This window comes from Triticum aestivum, chromosome 6A (assembly GCF_018294505.1).
Source record: "Triticum aestivum cultivar Chinese Spring chromosome 6A, IWGSC CS RefSeq v2.1, whole genome shotgun sequence".
NCBI classification, from domain to species: Eukaryota; Viridiplantae; Streptophyta; class Magnoliopsida; order Poales; family Poaceae; genus Triticum; species Triticum aestivum.
The window spans coordinates 595,057,417-595,078,999 of record NC_057809.1 but is presented as its reverse complement, the minus strand read 5'-3'; the positions used below and the strand labels follow the sequence as shown (position 1 = coordinate 595,078,999).

The following is a 21,583-nucleotide window of genomic DNA, read 5'->3' as shown; positions in this document are numbered from 1 at the left end:
CACATTAAATTTTTTCCTAATATTTAATTAAAATTTTCATGTACAAGATTAATATTTTTTAATACATGGTCAACATTGTTACTATGCACATTTAACATTTTTTTCAATGCTTTATTAACATTTTTCAAATACTTGATTAACATTTTCTATATATATTTAATATTTCTCAATTGCACGATTAGAATTTTCAGATCACTTACTATATTATTATTTTGCAATATATATTTTTAGGTTTTGATAAGTGTAAACAAAATTGGAAAAAGAAATCTAGAAAATGAAAACAAAAAATGTGAAGATAAAAACAGGAAAAATAAACAAGACTTAATGGGCTGGCCCATCTAGTGCTGTTCTTACGTGATGGTTCCAGGCGCCCGTTGTCTCGCTTTAAGCGAGACATAGTGGCATCCATTTTATAGCACATAGCACATATCACTACAATTTGTCGATCCATCCACAAGCCCGACCTGTTAGTACACCGATGCATGCGGCGCGGGCTGAGTTTTCTCTGTACATAACATAACTACGGCCAATGCCTCATGACACAGAACTCAAAAGGTTCTCGTCTTTTTGGATGGCGACTCAAGGCAGTATTCAAAAAGCATTATTGGTAATGTTCGTGCGGGTGAAAGAATTCTACCACGAAGAAGGTGTTTCCAATAGATTTTCGATTTTCTTAGATTTTCGATCCAAAACAGTGTACCTGTAATTGTTATGAGTATGAATAAAATTACATGTGTTTGTAAAAAAAAGAGGATTGTGAATTAAGCATACATAGAGTACGTATTGTGCTGTCATCTTTGCTAATTAACATGTGAATGTCATTTCCCTTCACCTTAATGACCTTCACGTCTCTCAACTTTATCATAAGTATTGTGTAGGCATCTTTGCTAGATTTGAAACAAAATAATGAATTTAAAATTTTGCATGTATTTCAAAGTGAATTTCAGAAATGTTCAGAAATCTAAAAAGTGCACATGTTTTTCAAAAAAATATTAGAAAAAATGGTCATGTGCAAATTTCAAAATGAAACATGAAACTAAAAAATGTTCATTGATTCTAAAATAATGCAGATAAGTTTTCACATTATTATCTATTTTTAAAAAAAACTTCTCCCCTGAAGCAAATCTGTGTCTCCCGGAGAAGGATATTTGTGCTTCTCATGGAAGCATTATTTTTCGCGCGAGAAAACGGTGCAAAAAATCTCTAAATCCTAGGGAAAACCGGGCAAATAATTGGTGACTTTTCACCATCTATTCTCTGTATAGGTATTTAACGCTGTTTTCTAAATGTTTTCCGTGAACTGGGCTGGTTTGGTTTTTTGGTGTTTCTATCTGTTCCTTATCTATTTTTTTGTTTGGGGGCTCTACATTTTTTATTTTGTTCCTTTCTTTTTCCTCATTTTTTTATTTCTCTTCTTCTTTTTTGTTTAGTTTCCCCTTTTCCTTGTTCCTATTTTTCTTTCATTTCTTCTGGTTATTTTTCTTCATCAGCTACTTAAATATATGTGCCATTTAAAAAAATTGGTTTTGCCATGTGTTTTAAAATGTTAATGGTGTAACCAAGAAAATTATGGTGTATATTAAAAATATATTCATTGCGTATTGTGTTTAAAAATGTTTATGGCTTATTTAAAATGTTCTTCTTTGTATTAAAAATTCCTTGTGTATTAATTAGTGTTCATCGTGTACTAAAAACTGGTTTATTTACATTTTACTGAAAAGGTCCACCATGTACTTTTAAAATGTTCATTATGTATTAGAAATGCTTAATATTTAATAAAATGGCCATTGTGTTTCAAAAAATTATTCGTCAAGAATTAAAAAAGTTGCCACTTAATTAAATCTATTCTTCTCGTACTTCAAAATATTCCTCAACTAAAAAATCATCCTTTATTAAAAAAAAGATTTGCCATGTAGTAAAATATTTATTGTGTCAATATTCATCATGGATCTAAAAAATGTTCACCATGTGTTAAAAGGGTTCATCATGTATATGAAAATGTTTGTCGTGTATTAAAAGTATATTCACCATGTGTCTTAAAAATGTTACAGTGTATTAGAAAATGTTCATGACTTATTAAAAGAATATTTAAAATTTATTAAAATTTTATGTTTTATTTGTAGTGTATGAAAAGGTAGTTATCATGTATTAAAACCTGTTATCATGTATTTACTAAATGTTTATCATGGTAATTAAAAGTTTTCAGACCGTATCAAATGCATTTTTAGAAAAAGAGTATTATACATCATTTGTGGTGTTGTTTTTGCACTCTATGTGTTGAAGTTGTGATATTATTGAAGTTCCATTACTAACCTTTTTTCTTTTAATACACACTTACCCACATAGCTATTTGCACACATGTTTTTATGAGAAATACCTAGAGTTTCATTCACACTGGCCAATATTGCAGGTCCAATGCTTTGGATCCAAGATACAACAAATTACGAAGTAACTCGTACAACTAAGAATTACAATAAAATCTCTTTTATATGATATCAATCTTTGCAAGATGAAATAGTGCCAAGACTTTCAGTAAAGAGAGTGCAATTGAAGCGGAGCAACGATACCGCCGCTCGTTTACCCGCACAAACTTGGTTATCAATAAATGTTTCTGAGAGCCCCTTGAGTCGCCCGTCTAAAAAGATGGGAAACCATAAATGGTGAACATACTTGGGCTGGGGATGATTCCCTAGAAGTGCAAGACGTCGAACCGCAAGATCCTCACTATATTGTTGATGGAAGATTTTAACTCCACGAAGAATCAAAGCAGCAAAAGCAACATGGCGCACTAAAATAAACTCAGTCGATCTGAATAATCGACTCTGCAAGGACACAAACCTTTTTGGCTCCATGGAATCGCCAAATAAAGAATGTAATGTTTTTCTTCGCAAACATACAACGAGCACCGGTAGATGTTGACGAAGACCATATGATTCTTGACGATCTGATGTCCTCTCACGATGACTGAAGAAGGCGAGGGGACCAAAGGTATCCTGCCAGTGGTTGTTGTTCGTCCAACCCTAGCTAGTGGAATAGGTCTCAGTTCAAGCTACCCACCTTTTAGGCTAACGACATTGCTTGATCATACGTGGACCTACTTGCTTTTCGACTCATGTAGGTTAGGATGATTGTGAGGTTTCAGAAGACGACGTAGGTTGCTTCAAAGTGAATAGAAACCACCCCTTAAATGTCTACAAAAGCCGATCATAAGATTCCGAATGAAAGATTTTCCAAATATCGAGGACCTGTATAAAAATAATAAATAAGTAATTCTAAGGCAGAATTAGGCACTTGTAAATTGTAATTTCCTTGGCCAGCCCACACGCAATGATACCAAAACATCAGACAACCAAGCATCATACACACATCTACCCTAGGATGCATGCATAGTTGTTGTTAGACTACGATGCATGCTTATTTTTTGCTAGGTGTTTCCATGCTATTGGGGTTCTACACGTTCTTTTTTTAATAACCAGGCATTTAAGGGTTTTGGCACAGTTTTACGTATAATGCGGGTTAATTTTGTTTTCAGAAATAAATAGTACGTACACCATGCCCCTCTTTGTAACATTCCTCAATAGAAGGGACCCACTGAAGATCAATGTTGATGGAAAGCACTCCAAATAATGCCTTGCGTGGCAACTTGGGGTTTGTCGTGCAAAACGAGCTCGGGGAGGCAGTGGCTATATGTGTGGGTCATATCCAACATATTTAGAGTCCCCAACTTAGTGCTAGGGCATGATTGCAGCCGTGGTCGAGATATACTTCCTCCTAGTGAAGTGAGCCATTAGTGATAATGACCATGATAGATCGCTCAGTGGTGTCCTCTTTCAGGAAATAAAAAGCTCTGTCTGGTTTAATTTTTCTCGTTTATTCATAATTCATTCTTCTAGAGAATGTAATAAGGCAGCATACTTTCTAATTGCACATAGTGCAAGCCTGGGGCAATATCCTCAGCCGCATGGTCCGAAGCTGCGCTGATTTTGTACTCATTTTGGTCACCAGTGATTCTACTGGGCGACGAAGATCTAGTTTCACATCTTAGCATGATTGGAACGCATGTACATGGTGGTAAAGGTTAACTTTGTGGGCCCGCGGGTGCGGTTTCGGGGGCATAGGTGATATTCAGCTAGTGAGCGATGCTAGGACACCTACATGGTTGTTGTTGGACCGTGTTGCTTAGTTTTGCTAGGTGTTTCCATGTTGTTGGGGTTCTACACGTTCTCTTTTAATAACGATGCATTTATAGTTTTTGACCCAGTTTTCTCTATATAGTGAGTTGATTCTTTTTTTTTTGAAAATAAGCCCTACTTACACCCTACCCCTCTTTGAAACATTCCTAAAAAAAGGTACTACGTCTGGCTATCTCAAACGGGGACATGTTAATTACGTTAGATTCTTGGATTACGAATGCAATCAAGCCAACTACTCTTTTAGTTTGGGTTTGTAAGACTAAATACAAAACTGAAGAAAATCAAGAATATAGCGTAATGAGGATTTGTAACCTAACAACAATAGAAACCCCAAAATCGAGAGAGAGAGAGAGAGAGAGAGAGAGAGAGAGAGAGAGAGAGAGAGAGAGAGAGAGAGAGAGAGAGAGAGAGAGAGAGAGAGAGAGAGAGAGAGATCTTTATTGACTTGGCTCTCTCGACTAATAAATCAAAACAAACGGATACTATGTTTGGTTTACCATCATTGGAATTGCATTGCTAATGTAGAAACAACAATGATACTATCATATCTAAGAAAAGTCTTTTTGTAAAAGAAATAGTAGAACTCACTCCCTTTTGTGTAAGGCCCATCCAAAAAAATTGGCACTTTCATTTCTAAGCCTAGTGTAATCTGTTCCTTCATCGCCAATGTTGTTATTCTTTTGATGTGTTGTTCTGTAATGTTGGTTTGTTGCTAATTAATTAATACAAAATGCATGGGTTCATTACAAACGAGAATTTTATTCCCCAATGTGTGTTGGGTCTTGTTGGGTGATAGAGATGGTTGTATCGAGAGAAAACGAACCGCCTGATGCATAGTCGTTTAAGAGTCATCGGATTGGGGGTCGGGGGGTTCATAAGTCAGAAAAGGCGGGAGGGAGGGAGGGCATGGAGAAAATCACGCAACACGTGGGGGGAGGGAAAGGGAGAGGATGGATCAGATCACACGATTAGTTTTTTGTGACGCTCGTATCATGAAATGGGTGCTGACTGTCGAAATTAAGGAGAAAGAGGAGAAGATTGTCGCTTTAGATCCAGATTTTTTGGAAAAACTCTGCATTGTTATGAGATGACTTAGAAATGTGCTTGTGACAAAACAAAGGGAAGAGAGTTTATTTTGGCAATGGTTATCTATTGTCTTTTTTATTCTCCATGCTGCTGAGAAACCGTCCAAGACTGGTCGGTGTCTGCAAAAAATTAATTAATGGCCACTATTCTTTGATGGACGGAGGAGAGGGGAGGCGCGTGGGCAGCCGATGCGTCGACGTGCCCTTGCCGGGATTGGGGTCCGGCGAGGGAGGCGCCTTCAGCGGCGTCCTCTGCCCCAGGCGCCTCGCAGCTCCCACACCCAGCAGCGTCCCTCCATGGCGCAGCCCCTCCGGTCGACCCCACGCGCCGGAGCCGCCACCTAGCACCATCAACACCGAAATCTAATCAATCATCCATTCGTGCATGCATATGCAGCAGAGCAGACTAGCTAGGACCCGGAACACCCAAGCGAGGGAAATCTCTTGGCACTCGATCGTGCGTACCTGGAGCATGCCGCGGCAGGCGATGCGTGGCGACGGCCAGCAGGGGCAGGATGACGGCGGCGGCGACGAGCAACCATATGGCCATCCTTCGGCCCATCAAGCCGCGTGGGCGGATCACAGTCAGGGACGGCTTCAGCTGGCGAGATCACGGGTTCACAGCTCGAGTAAGCTAGCTAGCAAGCACTCCACTGAGACACTGCTTGCTCCCTGAGAGACTGTGACTATCTCTGCCTGCGGGTGTGAGATTGTGGGCTGTTGGACGTACAGTTATGGTGTTTTGACTGGATGAATCCTCCACCAGGGGCGCTGGATATTGCCTCGAAGCATTCGCAGCCGTTTCTTCCTGTGCTGGCTCCCTCGTGATGCACCCGTGAGTAAGCGAGGCATGCAGCTACATCTTTTTCATTTATGAAATGCTTTTTTTAAAGATGGTCCAAGTTAATATGAGCCATTAATTTTGCCCAATCCAATGGCTCGTATGTGTCTAACCTCTTGGGAGGTAATAAGGATCAATTAATTCCTTTATAAGGTCAATATACGGACTTTGCACATTACATAAATAAGGAAATATAAATGATTACTTCCTCAATCAATTCCTCTATTTGTACTAAATCAGCGACACTTATTTTTGATACGGAGGGAGTACATCTTAAAAGCGCCACAATTAAAGTGAACAAAAAATATATATGCTAATTACTATAATCTTTTTATCTTCAACTTTGAGATCCATTACTTCTTCACAGATTGAGTTTTTTTTTTCATTTTTATTAAACGCAAAAACGTTGGTAAGACATACACACGATGTAAAATGGATTGCATATTCATCAAATTACTACTATTTGATTAATGTTTTAATGGTTTTCTCAATCTTCTTGACAATTTTTTCCTAGAGCCGATACAAATATTAGTATAAGATAGCGTAAAGTTTGAAAATATTTTTGTGTGTACGATGGTTCTTGGAGAATGATTACAGATTGGCAAGTATCATCGCGTGCCCGCGCGGAGCCCCGGCGCTTTTCGTCAGTCGACGGCAGCAGTGATTACACCCGCTAGTTTAATGTTCATCATTATCAAAAAAAATGTTTCACACAGGAAAATTATATATGTATGCTATAATTAACTTATTACTATCTAGTCAACCGGATCTTAGCATGAGACAACTTGCCTCTGACTATATTAAATTTATTTTTTCCGCCATTTACCTCAGAAGTCCAAATTGAATATAGAGAAGTGAACAATACATTTTAAGACTTTGAAGCATGACAACTTATTTCACAACAGCAAGATTATTCTTCTAACACATTAGTAAGAGACTAGAGGTGCACGGAAGTCACCATGGCATATGCTCGTGCCCAGACTCCCAACACTTATTAATTGATCGGCAGCGGCAGCAGGGGAATCACCACCCCCGAGTTTTCATTAGGGATTGGTGAGGGAGGATCCTTTAGCGGTATCCTCTGTCCCAAGCGCCTCGCGGCTCCCATCCCTGACACCTTTCCTCCTTGACGATGCAGCCCGCCAGTTTGACCCCACACACCAACGTCACCACCTAGCATCATCACCATAATTACATCGATGGGCCCATCTATACATACAAAGAACGAAGCACAAATTCGGAAACAACCAAAGGGAACTATATGTACCTGGAGCATGATGCGGTGGGCCATGTGCGGCGGCCACACATGGATAGGAAGCTAGCAGGAGCGGGAGAAGGAGGACGATGGCGAGGACGAGAAAACAGGTGGCTCTCCGTTGGTACATCTTGCCGTCTTGGGTGTGGGTGGGTGGGTGGGGGGGGGGGGAGTTGGCTCGATGAGAGACTGAGGAGGAAGGAGAGGGGAAGTTGCGTACGCAATGGAAGGGGTATTTAATGCATCGGTGGTGTGCAAAGCTGAAATTCAAGGGGCGATATCGAAAAAGATCGGGAAAAAGGCTTTGACGCAAACTAAAAACGAAAAAAAAAGCTTGCACACAAACTAAATAAAAACCGGAGGCTCGAGTCAGTACCTACAAGACAATGAGTAAGAGATTGATTTGTGCGTGATGTGAGTTGTTCGTTGTCGGATTGTGACCCTCTAAAATCCCCAGCCAGCCGCTAGCATGGAAATTGTGTATGCAACATGCAGAGTGCTTAATGCATTTGTTGCGTGGACGTGGCAATATCGGAAGAAATCAGAAGAAAAAAACACTTCGGCCCAAACTACAAGAAGGAAAAAATTATATGCAAAGTAAATAAAACAGAGAAAGTACTGCCATTCCGAGTCAGTATCTAGTGAGAGATTAAGAAATGAGACAATTCCTTATTTAATATTTTCTTAAATTTTGTTTTTCTATTTGACCCCGATTGTTTTTCTTACTTATATAACGCCGAATCTAAATTTTACGCCTTTTCTATCATTTTTGTACATTTTAAGCCTTAAGGGTTTTCAATGACATCTGAAGAGACCTTTTGCCCCTCACAAAGTATGTGGCCAAAATTTTAATAGATGCTAATACTGAAAAATATAATGCATGTCCAACCCCGCCCGACCCTGTAGACGTGTCGACGGCTACACTGTTAACTACTCCCTCCGTAAAGAAATATAAGAGCGTCTAGATCACTTTAGTGGTAAAGGAGTAGCAGGTAACTCCATCTTTTTTTTTGACGAGGGACATTCAACTCCATATTGTACACACGCGACACACTTAGGGCCTGTTCGTATCCGCTCCACTCCGTCAGATCCTTAGCTCCACTCCCAGCTCCAAGGTTGCTGGCTCCCCAGGGCAAATGAGGAGCAGAAAACTTGTTCGGCAACTAACTCCACTCCACACCCAGGTTGCTGGCTCCCCACAACACATCAAACAGGCAGATTGGATCGAGCCTGGGAGCGAGAGGCAGAAAAATTGATTGAAGCGGTAAGTTGGGAGGGGGAGAGGCGAGGGAGTCGTGGGAGCCCGACTTTAGCGACTCCGCCAGATTCAACTGCGATCGGCTCCGCTCCACTCCTTTGACTCCGTGGAGTTGGAGCGTTCGGCGCTGCTCCGCCCGCTCCCGGAGCGGAGTTGTGGAGCGGAGTGAATCCGAACAGGCCCTTACTTTGCTCAAGATGATGGTGCATGGTGCCTAGTTTGGGGTGACTCATTTCACAAAAAAAATAAAATTGGGATGACTCGCAACATAGCAGTGCCCATTACACACGCGCGCACGTACACAACACATTTTTTTTGTTTGCGTGAGCACATACACAACATTTAAATCTGACTGTGGAAAAAAGAGCAATAAGCCAAACCCACACAACATGCAGCATCTCTCACGTGCAAACGCACTGTGTAACTGGACACATCAACCAGCGGCAAATAATCAAACGTCATTATTCATTGAAGAAAAACAGTGTAACAGGACACATACACGACCCGAACACACCAGAAACACAGCTGGGCCAGTGCTTTTCCAGATATCACCTCGTTACAAGTGACTGGAAGCAGCGCTAATATTTTAAGAACAGTTACAGCCGCTCATGCGTGATTTTTCTTTTTTTTTTCTAAATGAAAGTTCATAGATTTCAAAAAAAGTTCACGAACAGGAAAAAAAAGTTGCCCTATTAAAAAATTCATTGATTTTGAAAACAGTTTGTCGATTTTGAAAAAAAGTTCACAAAAATTTGAAAAAAGTTCATCAATATTTTGAAAAAAGTTCAACAATTTGAAAAAAAAATCATCGTTCTGAAAAAAAGTTCACAGAAACTGAAAAAAAATTTGAAGAATAGTTTATCGATTTAAAAAAAGTCAATTATTTTTTTAACAAATCATCAAACTGGAAAAAGTTCATGGATTTTCAAAAATAGTTTACAAATTTATATGAAGTTCATCAATTGTGAAAAAAACTGAATTAAAAAAAGTTCATTGGTTTCAAAAGTTCATCGATTTTGATAAAGAAAGGTCACGCATATCAAAAAGAAGAAGAAACAGAGGAACCAAAAAGAAAAAAAGAAAGAAGAAAGAAGAAAGAAGAAAAGAGTAAAAAGAAGCAACCAAACACATTCAGGTGCGTTTGCTGGATTGCTACCGTATTTAGCACATGAGGAGGAGGTCATGGGTTCAAGACGGGGGGTGTGCGCCCGTTTGCAAGCTATACTATAACAGGCGCCTTAAGCGCCGTACAGGAAATGCCGAAAAATTTCCCCTGTCTTCACCTCTCTCACGAAGCGAAATGTATCAAGTTGAGCCACAAGCCTGCAACTAGGCTGGACCCATACACAATTTAGCCCGCCAAAAGGCCAGAACATTTGTACTTAACCAGCAGAGTATTAAGCTTTGCTCAAAATAATAAGAAAGAGTAGAGTATTAACATTATTTTGGTCCCACGAAACAAAATTAGGGAGTGGCTACAAATAGCGAAACTGGAGGTTTCATGCTTTTGCACGGAGCAAAAGACCGTTCCAGTCATCCATAAGCGCCATTAGAAGCACCACAGGAAATGAAAAGACAGTCCTAAGACAAGATTTTGCAGCCGTCGGCCACGCGCAAGTACGCGACGTTGCATAGCATGGGCGAGTGAGCACCAGATCGGCATACTGCTTTCGTACGCCTAGTAAATTGATGATGGCGGCGGCGGCGGCGGCGGCACGGGCTTCACCATCGTCTTCCAGCCGTTGGGGTCCGGCGAGGGTGGCTTCACGGGCACTCTCTGGCCCAAGCGCCGGCCGGCTACCACACCCAGCTTCCTCCTCTCACGTGGCGTCGACTGCGCCGACCGGCTACCCTGCGCACCCGCGTCGGCGTCGCCACCCAGTAGCAGCACTGCGAATCCATTCACACACACACTGTCACATAAGCTGGGATTTGGAGCTCGCAGAGGAAATTATATGCATTATGCATACCTGGAGGAGAACGCAGCGGCGGCGGCGAGTACGTGGCCAGCAGCACCAGGAGGCCGGCGGCAACGAGGACCGCGTGGACGGCCGTCCGGCGACGCATCGGTCGAGCTATAGGTGGATCCGAGACCACCGTACTCTGTAGATCTGATATCAGTACAGCTCCGGTCAGTAGCCACTGAGACAGTGAGACTCTGCAGACGTGAGCTAGCTGTTCACTGTAGGATTTGCGGCGTTCTTAAATTGTCGACCCGGGACTCTGAATTTTGTCTCTTCTCTTCCGTGTGTTGACCTCGAGGTCCGCACGGCCGTTTGTCCTTTCCTCGATCCCGCGAGTGCGGTATTTTTTAGGCTGGTCATAGCGGGAGTAACTTAGCAAGTAACATAACACATCCAAGAAAAATTTGCTTACATGACATGTATTTAATGAGGAGAGAGATGATTGAAGTAACATAATATGTTACTGTAACATAACATATCCCAAGACAAAATGAGTCTACACCTTAATAAGTGATGGCTTGCATGACACCACATATATGTTACTCTCCACTATGAAGGTTATAACATAGACTAGTAACATAAGCATGTTACTAGTCTAAGTTACTCTCCACTATGACCAACCTTAGCAGTAGTTGAACACGAGTTCAACTCTACCCTATGTCCAAGAGGATTCTTAATTAGGGCATCCCCGCGTCCCTCAAACCTCCCGCAACCGTCTGCATCGCGCTCTCCGCACCGTAAAAGCCATCCAACAGGACCAACCTATCTTGTATCGATCCGCGGAGCAGTCCGGACGTGATTTTTCCCGCAATTCGAAGAAAAATGTGAGGGCCTTTGCGGGACTTCAGACACACGAAACGTCACTCTCCGCCCCTGGCCTACCTAAAAGAAAGGCGGAGCATGAAAACGTCGGAGAACCTGTAGGAGATGGAGCTAGCAAATAGGTTCAAACAGTTGATAGAAGCGACAGAGAAGAAGATCAAGCTCGAAGAGAGCAGGACCATGATCGAAGAGAGGAAGGGGGCACTCGAGGAGAAGAAGGTCGTGCTCGAGGAATAGAAGGCCGCGCTCAAGGAAAAGAAGGCCGTGCTCCATGGAAAGAGGGTGAAGATCGCCGCTAATGCGGACGATGCCAAGATATTGACCTTGAATATCGACTCTTTGGTTGCTGGCGCTAGAATTATCTTGCAATCCGTCCGCTACCAGATGTTGGAGGGGTAGAAAGATGAGTTGGCGACGGCAAAAGATGAGGACGCGGCGAAGGCAGAGGCTGGCGCGGACGCGGGGGCTGCCTACACGGCGGCGACGACACCTCCTCAATCGAGGAGCAGCTTGCTGGGATTGCCGGTCCGGCAGGGCAGAAATGCACGGACTGTTGGACACTGGACTGATGTTATTTTAGATTAGAACATGTAAAAACTAAGCATATTTTCTTCTTTTTGGTTGTGATCGGGGTTGCGATCCGGCGCGGATGTGATCCGGCATGTTGTGTGGATCAGTACATTTAAATTTGAATTTGCTGACGGACATATACAGGCTACAGTTGGATGATGGGCTTTCACATCCATGTCCATAAACTGATCCCTGTCAGCGGACGAATGCGGGAGAAAATTTACAAGTTGCCATTGAAAATGCCCTTAAGGATGGAAGATTACAGTGTTACCTTTTTTGCCAACTGACATGTGAATGTCATTTTTTAGTCACCTTCACGTCTCACATGGAGGCGCATGTGCAAGCTCATGAAACTCATTTTTGTCGGCTACCATATTTGTCCTATATAGACTGGAGATAAGTGAGCATCATATATACGAGTAGTTGTGCAATCGAAAATCCACAGGCGTGGACGAGCTCGCCTAGTCACGGTATCCTGAAGCATCGGCTCGTTTTGGGATACGAGACATAGGCCGCATTCTAGGGCATGTATGTGGCTACATTTAATGCGTATAGCGGACGAAAGAAAACAACGTTATATGGTGCGCGTCAAATGGACGGTAGATTGAAGACGGCTGGGTCGGCCTACCAGCTCCATTTAACTCAGCCCATCGCCCTCACGGCGACTCAATCTTCTCCAATCGATCCCCAAATCCAAGAAACCCTAAGCGCACACTCCATCTCAATCAACCCCAAATCGAAGCTAGGAACCCTTATGATGGCAAACACGAACCAAGGTGTTGATCCGGTCATCCTGCCAATCGTGGCTTGTCCGGATTGCGGAAGGAACGTAGTCACCTATGTAGCCCGTCGCGGGCAGAACACCGGCGAGCGTTTCTAATATGATGTAACACATAGCATCAATCTGTTTGCAGCAGGTAAAGATTGAAAGTGACTTCTCTTTAACTTTTCCCACAGCTGAAGCAAATAAACTTGAACATGCCAATATGTACTGACCACAACTGATTTTAGTGTGACTGAAAATTCTGCATGAACAATTGTGTCACATATGTCTGAAACCTCTGATATGTCTGAAACTTCTGAATATAGCTAGGCATACAAAAATCTGATTGTCAATCCGGGCTTATGGGGATCTTCTAACCGACTTCACCCGCAAAAAAAAGATCTTCTAACTGACTTGCTAGACCGGACGTATATTATGTATGAAGACCAATGGATTTGAATACTGTTCGCCAAACCTGTTGTTTTTTTCCTGAACATAGATCAAAAACCTTGATCCTTGTAAGGTGTTGATTCTACAAAATCTGTATGTCTGGCCACACGTGAATCAAAGTTGTTTCTTGTGCTGTGGTTGGGGTGAGGTGGGGAACGTCTAGAATGAGTTTTCTGAATTTTGCAGTAAGGGGGTAGACTGGTGAGATCAAATTTTGAAGATTTTCTCCGAATTTTGTTTTCTCAGAAGCACACATGCATGTCTGAAGAACTAAGCACAACTATATTAGTCGCCGGTGCTTTATGCAAACAAAAGCAAAAAACTTTTTTCCCTGGGACATACAGGCATGCATGTTTGATGAGCTAACTAGAATGTTTTTAGCTTCCAGTTCACGCCACCTCTCACTGATATGGTTAAGGGTAAATACCGTCAAATACCACTCGCACAAAGCTGAAAATAGCAACGGTCGATTTTTTTCTGTTTGTTGTTACATATATAAATGTGCACAGATTCTTTTATCTTCCTTTTTCATGAACTATATTTGTAATGTTTTTGTATCTTTTATGGAATTTTCCCCCTGAATTCTTCCACTTTTTCGAATGTCGAACTCTGAATTTCCAGCGTTTTTTTTATGTAATCTCACATGAAGGAATTTTTGTTTTGTTTTGTAGCCCCGCTGCTTTATTTTTGTGATCACCGCCATATTTCCGGATGAGTTCTACTAGTTACAAACGATGGATTCCAATTGAGGCATTTAGCAAGGAAGACATGGCTAATATTTATCTTGGTCAGTGTCATTGTTTTCACCAACGGAACATATGGCTGGTGTACCATCAATGCGCGTCAGATCAGACGGCTCCGTCACCGTATACTACTGCTGGGCGTTGCGCATCTGTTCTACTCCCTACGGTCGCATTCATTACACGTACAGACGCGTCACTGTCCCATTGGCACGCATAGCGGGAGCGGGCGAGCTCGTCCGCTCTATCGCCATTCTCGTTGTGCAATACAGTATATAATTGCGTCGAACTTTGTTTGACATCGCTGGCCAAAAGTGCTTTCGTACACGGCAGCTAGCCGTTCCTTATGCTATGGTGCATATCCACGCAACACACCAAAAAAAAAAAGATTTATTTCCGCCGTTTACCTCAGAAGTCCAAATTGATATAGAGAAGTGAACAATACATTTTAAGACTTTGAAGCATGACAACTTATTTCACATCAGCAAGATTATTCTTGTAACACATTAGTAAGAGACCAGAGGTGCACGGAAGTCACCATGGCATATGCTCGTACCCAGACTCCCAACACCTATTAATTGATCGACGGCGGTGGCGGTGGCGGCGGCGTCAGGGGAATCACCACCCCCGAGTTCTCGTTAGGGATTGGCGAGGGAGGGTCCTTCAGTGGTATCCTCTGTCCCAAGTGCCTCGCAACTCCCATCCCTGACACCTTTCCCCCTTGACAATGAAGCCCATTCATTTGACCACACGCACCAGCGTCGTCACCTAGCATCATCATCATAATTACATCGACGGGCTCATCTATACATACAAAGAACGAAGCACGGATTTGGAAACATCCAAAGGGAACAATATGTACCTGAAGCATGATGTGGTGGGCCATGTGCGGCGGCCACACATGGATAGGAAGCTAGCAGGGGCGGGAGTAGGAGGACGATGATGAGAAAACAGATGGTTCTCCGTCGATACATCTTGTCGTCTTGGGGTGGGGGGCGGGGGCAGTTGGCTCGATGGGAGACTGAGAAGGTGAAGAAGAAGGAGCGGGCAAATTGCGTACGCAATTGAAGGAGTATTTAATGCATCGGTGGTGTGTAAAGCTGAAAATCAAGGGGCAATATCTAAAAAAATCAGAAAAAAGGCTTTGGCGCAAACTAAAAAGGAAAAAAAAAGAAACTACACACAAACAAAATGAAAAACGGTGCTCGAGTCAGTAGCCTAACGAGACAATGAGTGAGAGCTTGCTTTGTGCGTGGGGTGAGCTGTTCGTTGTCTGATTGTGACGCTCTTATATCCCCAGCCAGCAACTAACGTGGATTGGATTTCGGTGCTGCTCGTTTTGCGTGTGTTGACGATGCATGGCTAGCTGTACGTTGCTTCCTAGTTCCACCCTCGTGACACATTTTGCTCTCTTTGCCAATTATCACGTGATTGCACATTCCCTTCACCTTCACGTCTGCCACAAGGCCAAATGAATCAAACTCGCAAACCCACCACTAGGTTGGATCGAAATGCAATTTAGTCTGCCAAAGGCCCATAACATTTGTCATTTAATAAGTTGGTGTACCATTATTTAGGGCGTGGCATAAATAGGCAAACTAAAAAAATCTGATTGACCATAACCTTTGTCATTTAATAAGTCCATGTATAATTATTATTTAAAAGGAAAACAATCTTGATCAACCCCCCCCCCCCCCCCCAACCAAATACTCCATCCATTCTAAAATATAAAATATATTTTTTGGAAAAAGTTAAATTTCATTAACTTTGACCAAGTTCATAATCGAAAATATCGACATCCACAATACTAAATAAATAAAATATGAAAATTCATTTCATGATGAATCCAATGGTACCACTTTGAAAGTCAAACTTAAAAGAAGGTTTGACTTTTTAAAAAACTAATGCACCTTATATTTTCAAACAGAAGGAGTAAAACAATTATGGAAACTCAACAACACCAACGGTGCGGCAAAGCGCGCCAACCCTTCTAGTTTGTACTAATGGATGCAAAATTAACAATCGGATCATATAAACTATGTCAACTCCTTTGATTACAGATTTGAGAAATAAAAAATTATCAAGCCAGCTACCGTAGTTGTCTACCCCTAACCCTAAACTGCTAGGGTAAACTCTTTCCTCCAGGTTTCATCAGTGAGCACATGGATTCGCTTCCCCTCTATCCGCTGCTTCGGCGGTCGGTGGAGGGGAGGGGCATCATGGTGCCTCCGCTTCGGTTAGTAGTTTAGGTCAGAGTTATATATTTCTTACATGTGCGGCGCTCGGGTGGATGGCGACGCTTCTTTGAGTTTGTCTTCCGGGTTCTGATGCTCCTCGAGTTTGTCCATCTGGACGTAGTCTGCGGAGCTTCGGGGTAGGTTCCTTCCACCCCTTTGGGCGGTGAGGTTAGAGTTTTTTGTCATGTGGCGAGATTTGGTGTTAGATGCTTCAGATCTAAGGGTTCAATGGCGACGACAGTAGCTCCAGAACGCGCTGGTCCTTAGAGACACGTGCACAAAGACTTTCCAACTATCATCGACAAGGTCAAGCACCTTTAACAATTGATCTGATCTTTTTCATAAACAAAAAAACCTACTGTAGTTGTACTTCATAGAATGGAGATAAGTGAGCATGAGAGCATCATACGAGTGGTTGTACTATATTGAACTGACTCCAACTTATTTGACACTAACGACAGTGCTTTCGTACACGGCAGCAAGCCGTCCTTTATCCTCTGGTGCATATCCACGCAACACCCTGGAAAAAGCAGGAGATATTGATCGATCGAAGGAAGACAGCATAGTGTGCCCGAACATGCATGCCGTCGGACAGCCGGCCCCCTATTCGTTTATCGACGTCGGCGGTGGCGGCGTCGGCGTGTACACCCCCTGGCTGGCCTGGGGTCTCGGCGAGGGAGGCCTCCACACCGGCGTCCTATGCCCCAAGCGCCTGGCAGCTCCCACTGCCAGCTCCTTCCCCTCACCCGCCGCGCTCCGGCCGAAAGCACCGGCGTCGCCACCTAGCAGCAGCACTGCAATCACATCGAGGCACCCGATTCATTTCATATACACATGATAAGGCTAGGATTCGAAGCACCCAAAAGGATCTTTGATTGCATATGTGCATATATATACCTGGAGGGGGCGGCGGCAGGCGAAGTGCGGCGGCCGCGCATGGATAGGAGGCCAGCAGGAGGAGGAGGACGACGGCGGCGGCGAGAAAACAGGTGGTTGTCCGTGGGTACATCGTGCCGTCTAGCGGGATCACAGAGCACTGGGCATGCACTGATGCTCCTACTACGGTTCGCTTAAATAACCACTGGTGAGACAGTGAGAGAGAAGAAGCTCTCTGAGACTCTCTACACGGCGTGAGCTGTTCGGCGATCTTTGGATCTTCGGCAGGAATTTGGATTGGGTTTTGCCCCTGCCCGTCTTGTCTCTTGCATACCTGTGTTGATCTTGAAGGCTTCATAGCCGCTTGTCCTGCCCTCCTACACGTGGTCGTGTGTATGCGATGCATATATGGCTAAGCTGCACCACACTAGAGGGTGATACACGCTTCGACGGCCAATCCGCGGTCATGAGTTAAGTTTTTCTTAACAGGCTATTATGTTTGAATAATACTAGCACACATGTCCATCCGTTGCAACGGGATAATAAAATTACATGCCTTTAGCTCAATATAAGAATGGATCAAGACTCCCACATGCCTGAATTCTCTAGTTCAACATGGCACCTTTTAATTGGAACCAAACTAGTATATTCTTTTTTATTGGCACGTGCCCATAATTTGTTTCATTTATAATTAATCAGCATATTCTCTTTTATTGGCACATGAAAGCTACCACTGTCAATAATTTATGGTGTCCCTTATTTTAAACGAGCCGACTTAGCTCGATGCGCCGGATGCAGAGCATGCCCAGTATGGGGGTGATCGAACTCACGACCTCAAAGACCCGACCACATGTTGCTAGCCACTCAAACAAACGTGTTTTGCTAACCAATTGTCAGCGTGAATATTAAAGAATATAATGCAATGTCAGATTCGAAACTTTTTTTTTGAACTTTTCAAAAACTAATAACTATGAAATGCCAAATATACTTGGCAACATGAACAAATTTTCAAATTATGATTTTTTTAAATTCCACACCTTTTTAAAAAGGCGAACAAAAGATTTGAACGGAACATTTCCTGAAATTCACATACATTTCTTAAAAACATGACCTTCTTATAAAAATACAAACATTTTCAAGCCGTGGACATTTTTTTAAATGGAAACATGTTTTAAACATGCAGATGAATTTTCGAAAATGAGTTTCTTTAATGCAAACATTCTTTTCAATTTTTAAACATGTCGGTAAAACAAGAATTTTTTTTGAATTTTTTTTCAAATGAATTTGTTTAAATCTTGACTTTTTAAATACACAATTTTTCTAAAAATTGGGAATATTTTTAAAATTTTGAACTAATTTTGGCACGACAAAAAAATCCAATCATTTTTTAGAATTGGAACACATTTTTGTAATTCTTAAATTTTTACGAAATTTTGAATAAAAATTGAAATTGCGAACATTTTTTTGAAAATTGTGAATTTCAGAAAAATAATTAAAAATAGACTTGCAATGGGAAAAATAAAAAAGAAACAGGAAATAAAAAGAGAACGAAACAGAAAAAAATTTGGAACAGAACACAAACAAAAATGGGCCGCCGAGTCTTGGGCGCCTTGTGCGTAGCTGAAACTATTTGCCGCATGAGCTGGAAATAGGATTTTCTTATTGCTGCGTGGGCAGGAAAAATGGGCTGACTTTACTGGGCCATAGGGCGCGGGGCCCATGGATGAAATTCTGCACAAATCGTTTTTCCTTTGCTAATAGACGGACGTTTAGTACCACCTTGGATAAAAAAAGATCTTTTGACGGTGAACGGATGAAAAAAATCGAAGAAACGCACCTTGCTTTATTAGTAGGTAATAGACTACATCTACGAAGAGCCTAACGAAAGCTTGCGTAAACTTCCTAACTAAACCTCTGCCCCCTAATTTTCACGGGGTGGACCCCTTCCTCCCTGGTCCCTCCAACCCCAGCGCTCCATGTTTCCTTTTACATAAGAACTAGAACATGGAGGCGCGCGTTGCCACGCCCGCCAATATTAACAAAAGAACAACATGTTTGAGAAAATTTAGTCATTGAAAAAACTCAAGAAAATTGAAAGGTTCAAAATTACAATGTTGGGTGTGGATTTGGAATGATAATTTTGAATAATTCAAATTATGAAACGGATCGACGTGGTCGTTGCTGGCGTGCAACAATCACTTGCACCATCGGTGTTCTCCCGCAGCACGAGGAGATCTTGCAGGAGGTATTAGGGGTACAGTGCATCATATTAGGAATGTCAATTTGGGATATCCATGGGCTCGAAACATCAAACAAATTTGAGTTACTTTCGCCTATGTTCAGCATGTGTATTCAGGTGGCTGATCTTTTGGGAGGTGGCATGATCCAGAGTCATTTGCTAATACCTCTGCTAGAGTGATATCGCGATGATGTCTTTGGTGAACAAGATGCTTACGAAATGCAAGATGAAGCTACCCTGAAACAAATGCTTCATGAAGTGCTAGATCTAGGAAGAAGAAAACAATTGTATGTATGCATCCATCAGTTATTTATTTATTTTTTTATAATCCTTGGCCTTGCGAGCAGCAAGTTTTTTTTCTTTCCGGTACAAAAAAGAGTCCACAACAACAAAAACAAGCATTTTGACTTTGTTGCTTCTGAGACCTAGACATCTCGTGTTGGGTTGATACTTTCTAGTTCAAGCATACAAAAAATCAGGCACAATAACTTACTGAATGTATATGGCGCTAGTGTGAATGTATACCCTTAACAGTGTGAGTGTTATTCTGCTGCTGTGATGCAGCTGATAGATCAAGCCGTGCTGAAATCTGCTAGAAAGAAAATACATTTTATTAGAAACAAACAATCATCGGCTCCTTGATCGTGTACTCGAGAATGTTTAGGCGTTTTATGCTACTGAGGTATGTTGTGTGGCACACATGAACTATGAACATTAAAAAATAGAGCACAACCGACAACAGAAAAGGATGCGGTGACTGGAATAAAAGTGAAGAGATAGCCCACAATACATAGCAAGTTAAAAAAGGTGCAAAGGACTAACAATTAGGAAAAAGAAGAAGCACCGGTCTGGTAGCCTTTCTTGCAAATAAAAATCTGATTTGACACCCAGTAATTACTGACATGAGAAAATTCTAAACTCCTCATTCCTGAAACAAGTAGAAGTATGTAAGCAAGGAATTTGGCTAATGAACAGTGGGAGGTCAGACACGAGAAATAAGGCGGAAACGAAAGTAATGAAACATAATATAAACTGGATCATGTACGCGTTGCCGACCCAGCCTCTTCGCTACCAGAAATTCTAGGCGGGCGCCGATTTATTGATGGAATGATTATCCATGGTCTTCCTCCCGTAATGGTCCTTGGTCAGAGCCTAAGGAGGAAGAAGAGAAGGCACCCAGGCCCGGATGCACGTGGAGAAGCGCGGAAGCGGGCGGAATGGCGACGGGGCGGCAAGGCGCACCGCCGCTGCGGGGAACGAGCGGTTCGTCAGGATGGATGGGAGTTTTCCCTTACCGGGCCTTTGTGCGCATTCGGCCTTTGAAGGGCCCGATCAAGCAGGGCACATTCAGCTTGACCTGCGGAGTAGCGGCCCGATTATGTGGGTCCAGTAGGTCGCGATGCAGTGAAAACGCCTAACGAAACAATCTGGGCCGTTTCTATGCTGAATCCAACGGCTGACAACGTCAAATCACTGTGGTGGCTCGTAAGTGGCTTTGTTATACGGTTTTGTAATTTTAAGTAACCTTACGTGAGTCTAGCAAAGCCCATTATGTTTAGTGCCTAGTGGTGATCACTTTTGTACCGAAAATCGAATAACGGAACTAAATAGAGTTGACCGATATTCATGGTTGAAAAACTCTATGAAAGTGCAACTATTCCTAGGTGGTTTTGATAATTCATAACAACATATAGCTCATTGAGCTAATGCTATTCCAAGATGATTATTTTAGGAAAGCTCAATAATTGGCATGGCATGGATGGTGAAAGTGGAACCCTCAAAATGCTAAGGACAAAGGATTGGCTCAAGCTCAAAAGCTCAAGACTCTTCAATTTATATTTTAGTGATCCAAGATCACATTGAGTCCTTAAGAAAAGCCAATACTATCAAGGAGGGATGAGGTGTTGCTTAATGAGCCTCTTGCTTCATGTGCTTAGTGATATGCTCCAAATCCCTCAACTACTTTCCCATATCCACATTTGACCTAAACCCTAAGCCAAACTCGGCCCTACCGATTCTTTCAATCCGGCGTCAACGAGTTTCACTTGTCATAGCCATTGCCAAACTCTAGCAAATCGGTTCTACCGATAGGGATCTCGGTCTCACCGAGATGGGATTGCAAACTCTCTGTTTCCCTTTCGTAACTTTTCGGTCTCACCGGAAAGAGTGGATCGGTCCCACCGAGATTGCAATGTAAATTCAGTGTTTCCTTTTTGTAACTTTTCGGTCTCACCGAAAGAGCAAATCGGTCCCACCGAGTTTACCTGACCAACTCTCTGGTTACATTATT

General features: G+C 42.4%; 2 protein-coding genes and 2 long non-coding RNA genes across 4 annotated transcripts; all 4 read right to left on the bottom strand.

The window, feature by feature from the left end:
- Positions 1–6,940: 6,940 nt before the first annotated feature.
- On the bottom strand, positions 6,941–7,563 carry LOC123131202 (uncharacterized). Its single transcript, XR_006464095.1, has 2 exons — positions 7,387–7,563; positions 6,941–7,292 (listed from the first exon to the last, which is right to left on the bottom strand). It is a non-coding gene; the product is annotated as an uncharacterized lncRNA (long non-coding RNA).
- Positions 7,564–10,060: 2,497 nt separating this feature from the next.
- LOC123131201 (uncharacterized) lies at positions 10,061–10,819 on the bottom strand. Its single transcript, XM_044550931.1, has 2 exons — positions 10,603–10,819; positions 10,061–10,522 (listed from the first exon to the last, which is right to left on the bottom strand). Exons 1-2 carry the CDS (start codon positions 10,697–10,699, stop codon positions 10,311–10,313), a joined length of 309 nt encoding a protein of 102 aa, XP_044406866.1. The 5' UTR covers positions 10,700–10,819; the 3' UTR covers positions 10,061–10,310.
- Positions 10,820–14,315: 3,496 nt separating this feature from the next.
- LOC123131200 (uncharacterized) lies at positions 14,316–14,980 on the bottom strand. The gene is made up of 2 exons (XR_006464094.1): positions 14,804–14,980; positions 14,316–14,709 (listed from the first exon to the last, which is right to left on the bottom strand). It is a non-coding gene; the product is annotated as an uncharacterized lncRNA (long non-coding RNA).
- Positions 14,981–16,446: 1,466 nt separating this feature from the next.
- On the bottom strand, positions 16,447–17,347 carry LOC123131199 (uncharacterized). The gene is made up of 2 exons (XM_044550930.1): positions 17,076–17,347; positions 16,447–16,972 (listed from the first exon to the last, which is right to left on the bottom strand). Exons 1-2 carry the CDS (start codon positions 17,185–17,187, stop codon positions 16,782–16,784), a joined length of 303 nt encoding a protein of 100 aa, XP_044406865.1. The 5' UTR covers positions 17,188–17,347; the 3' UTR covers positions 16,447–16,781.
- Positions 17,348–21,583: the final 4,236 nt, after the last annotated feature.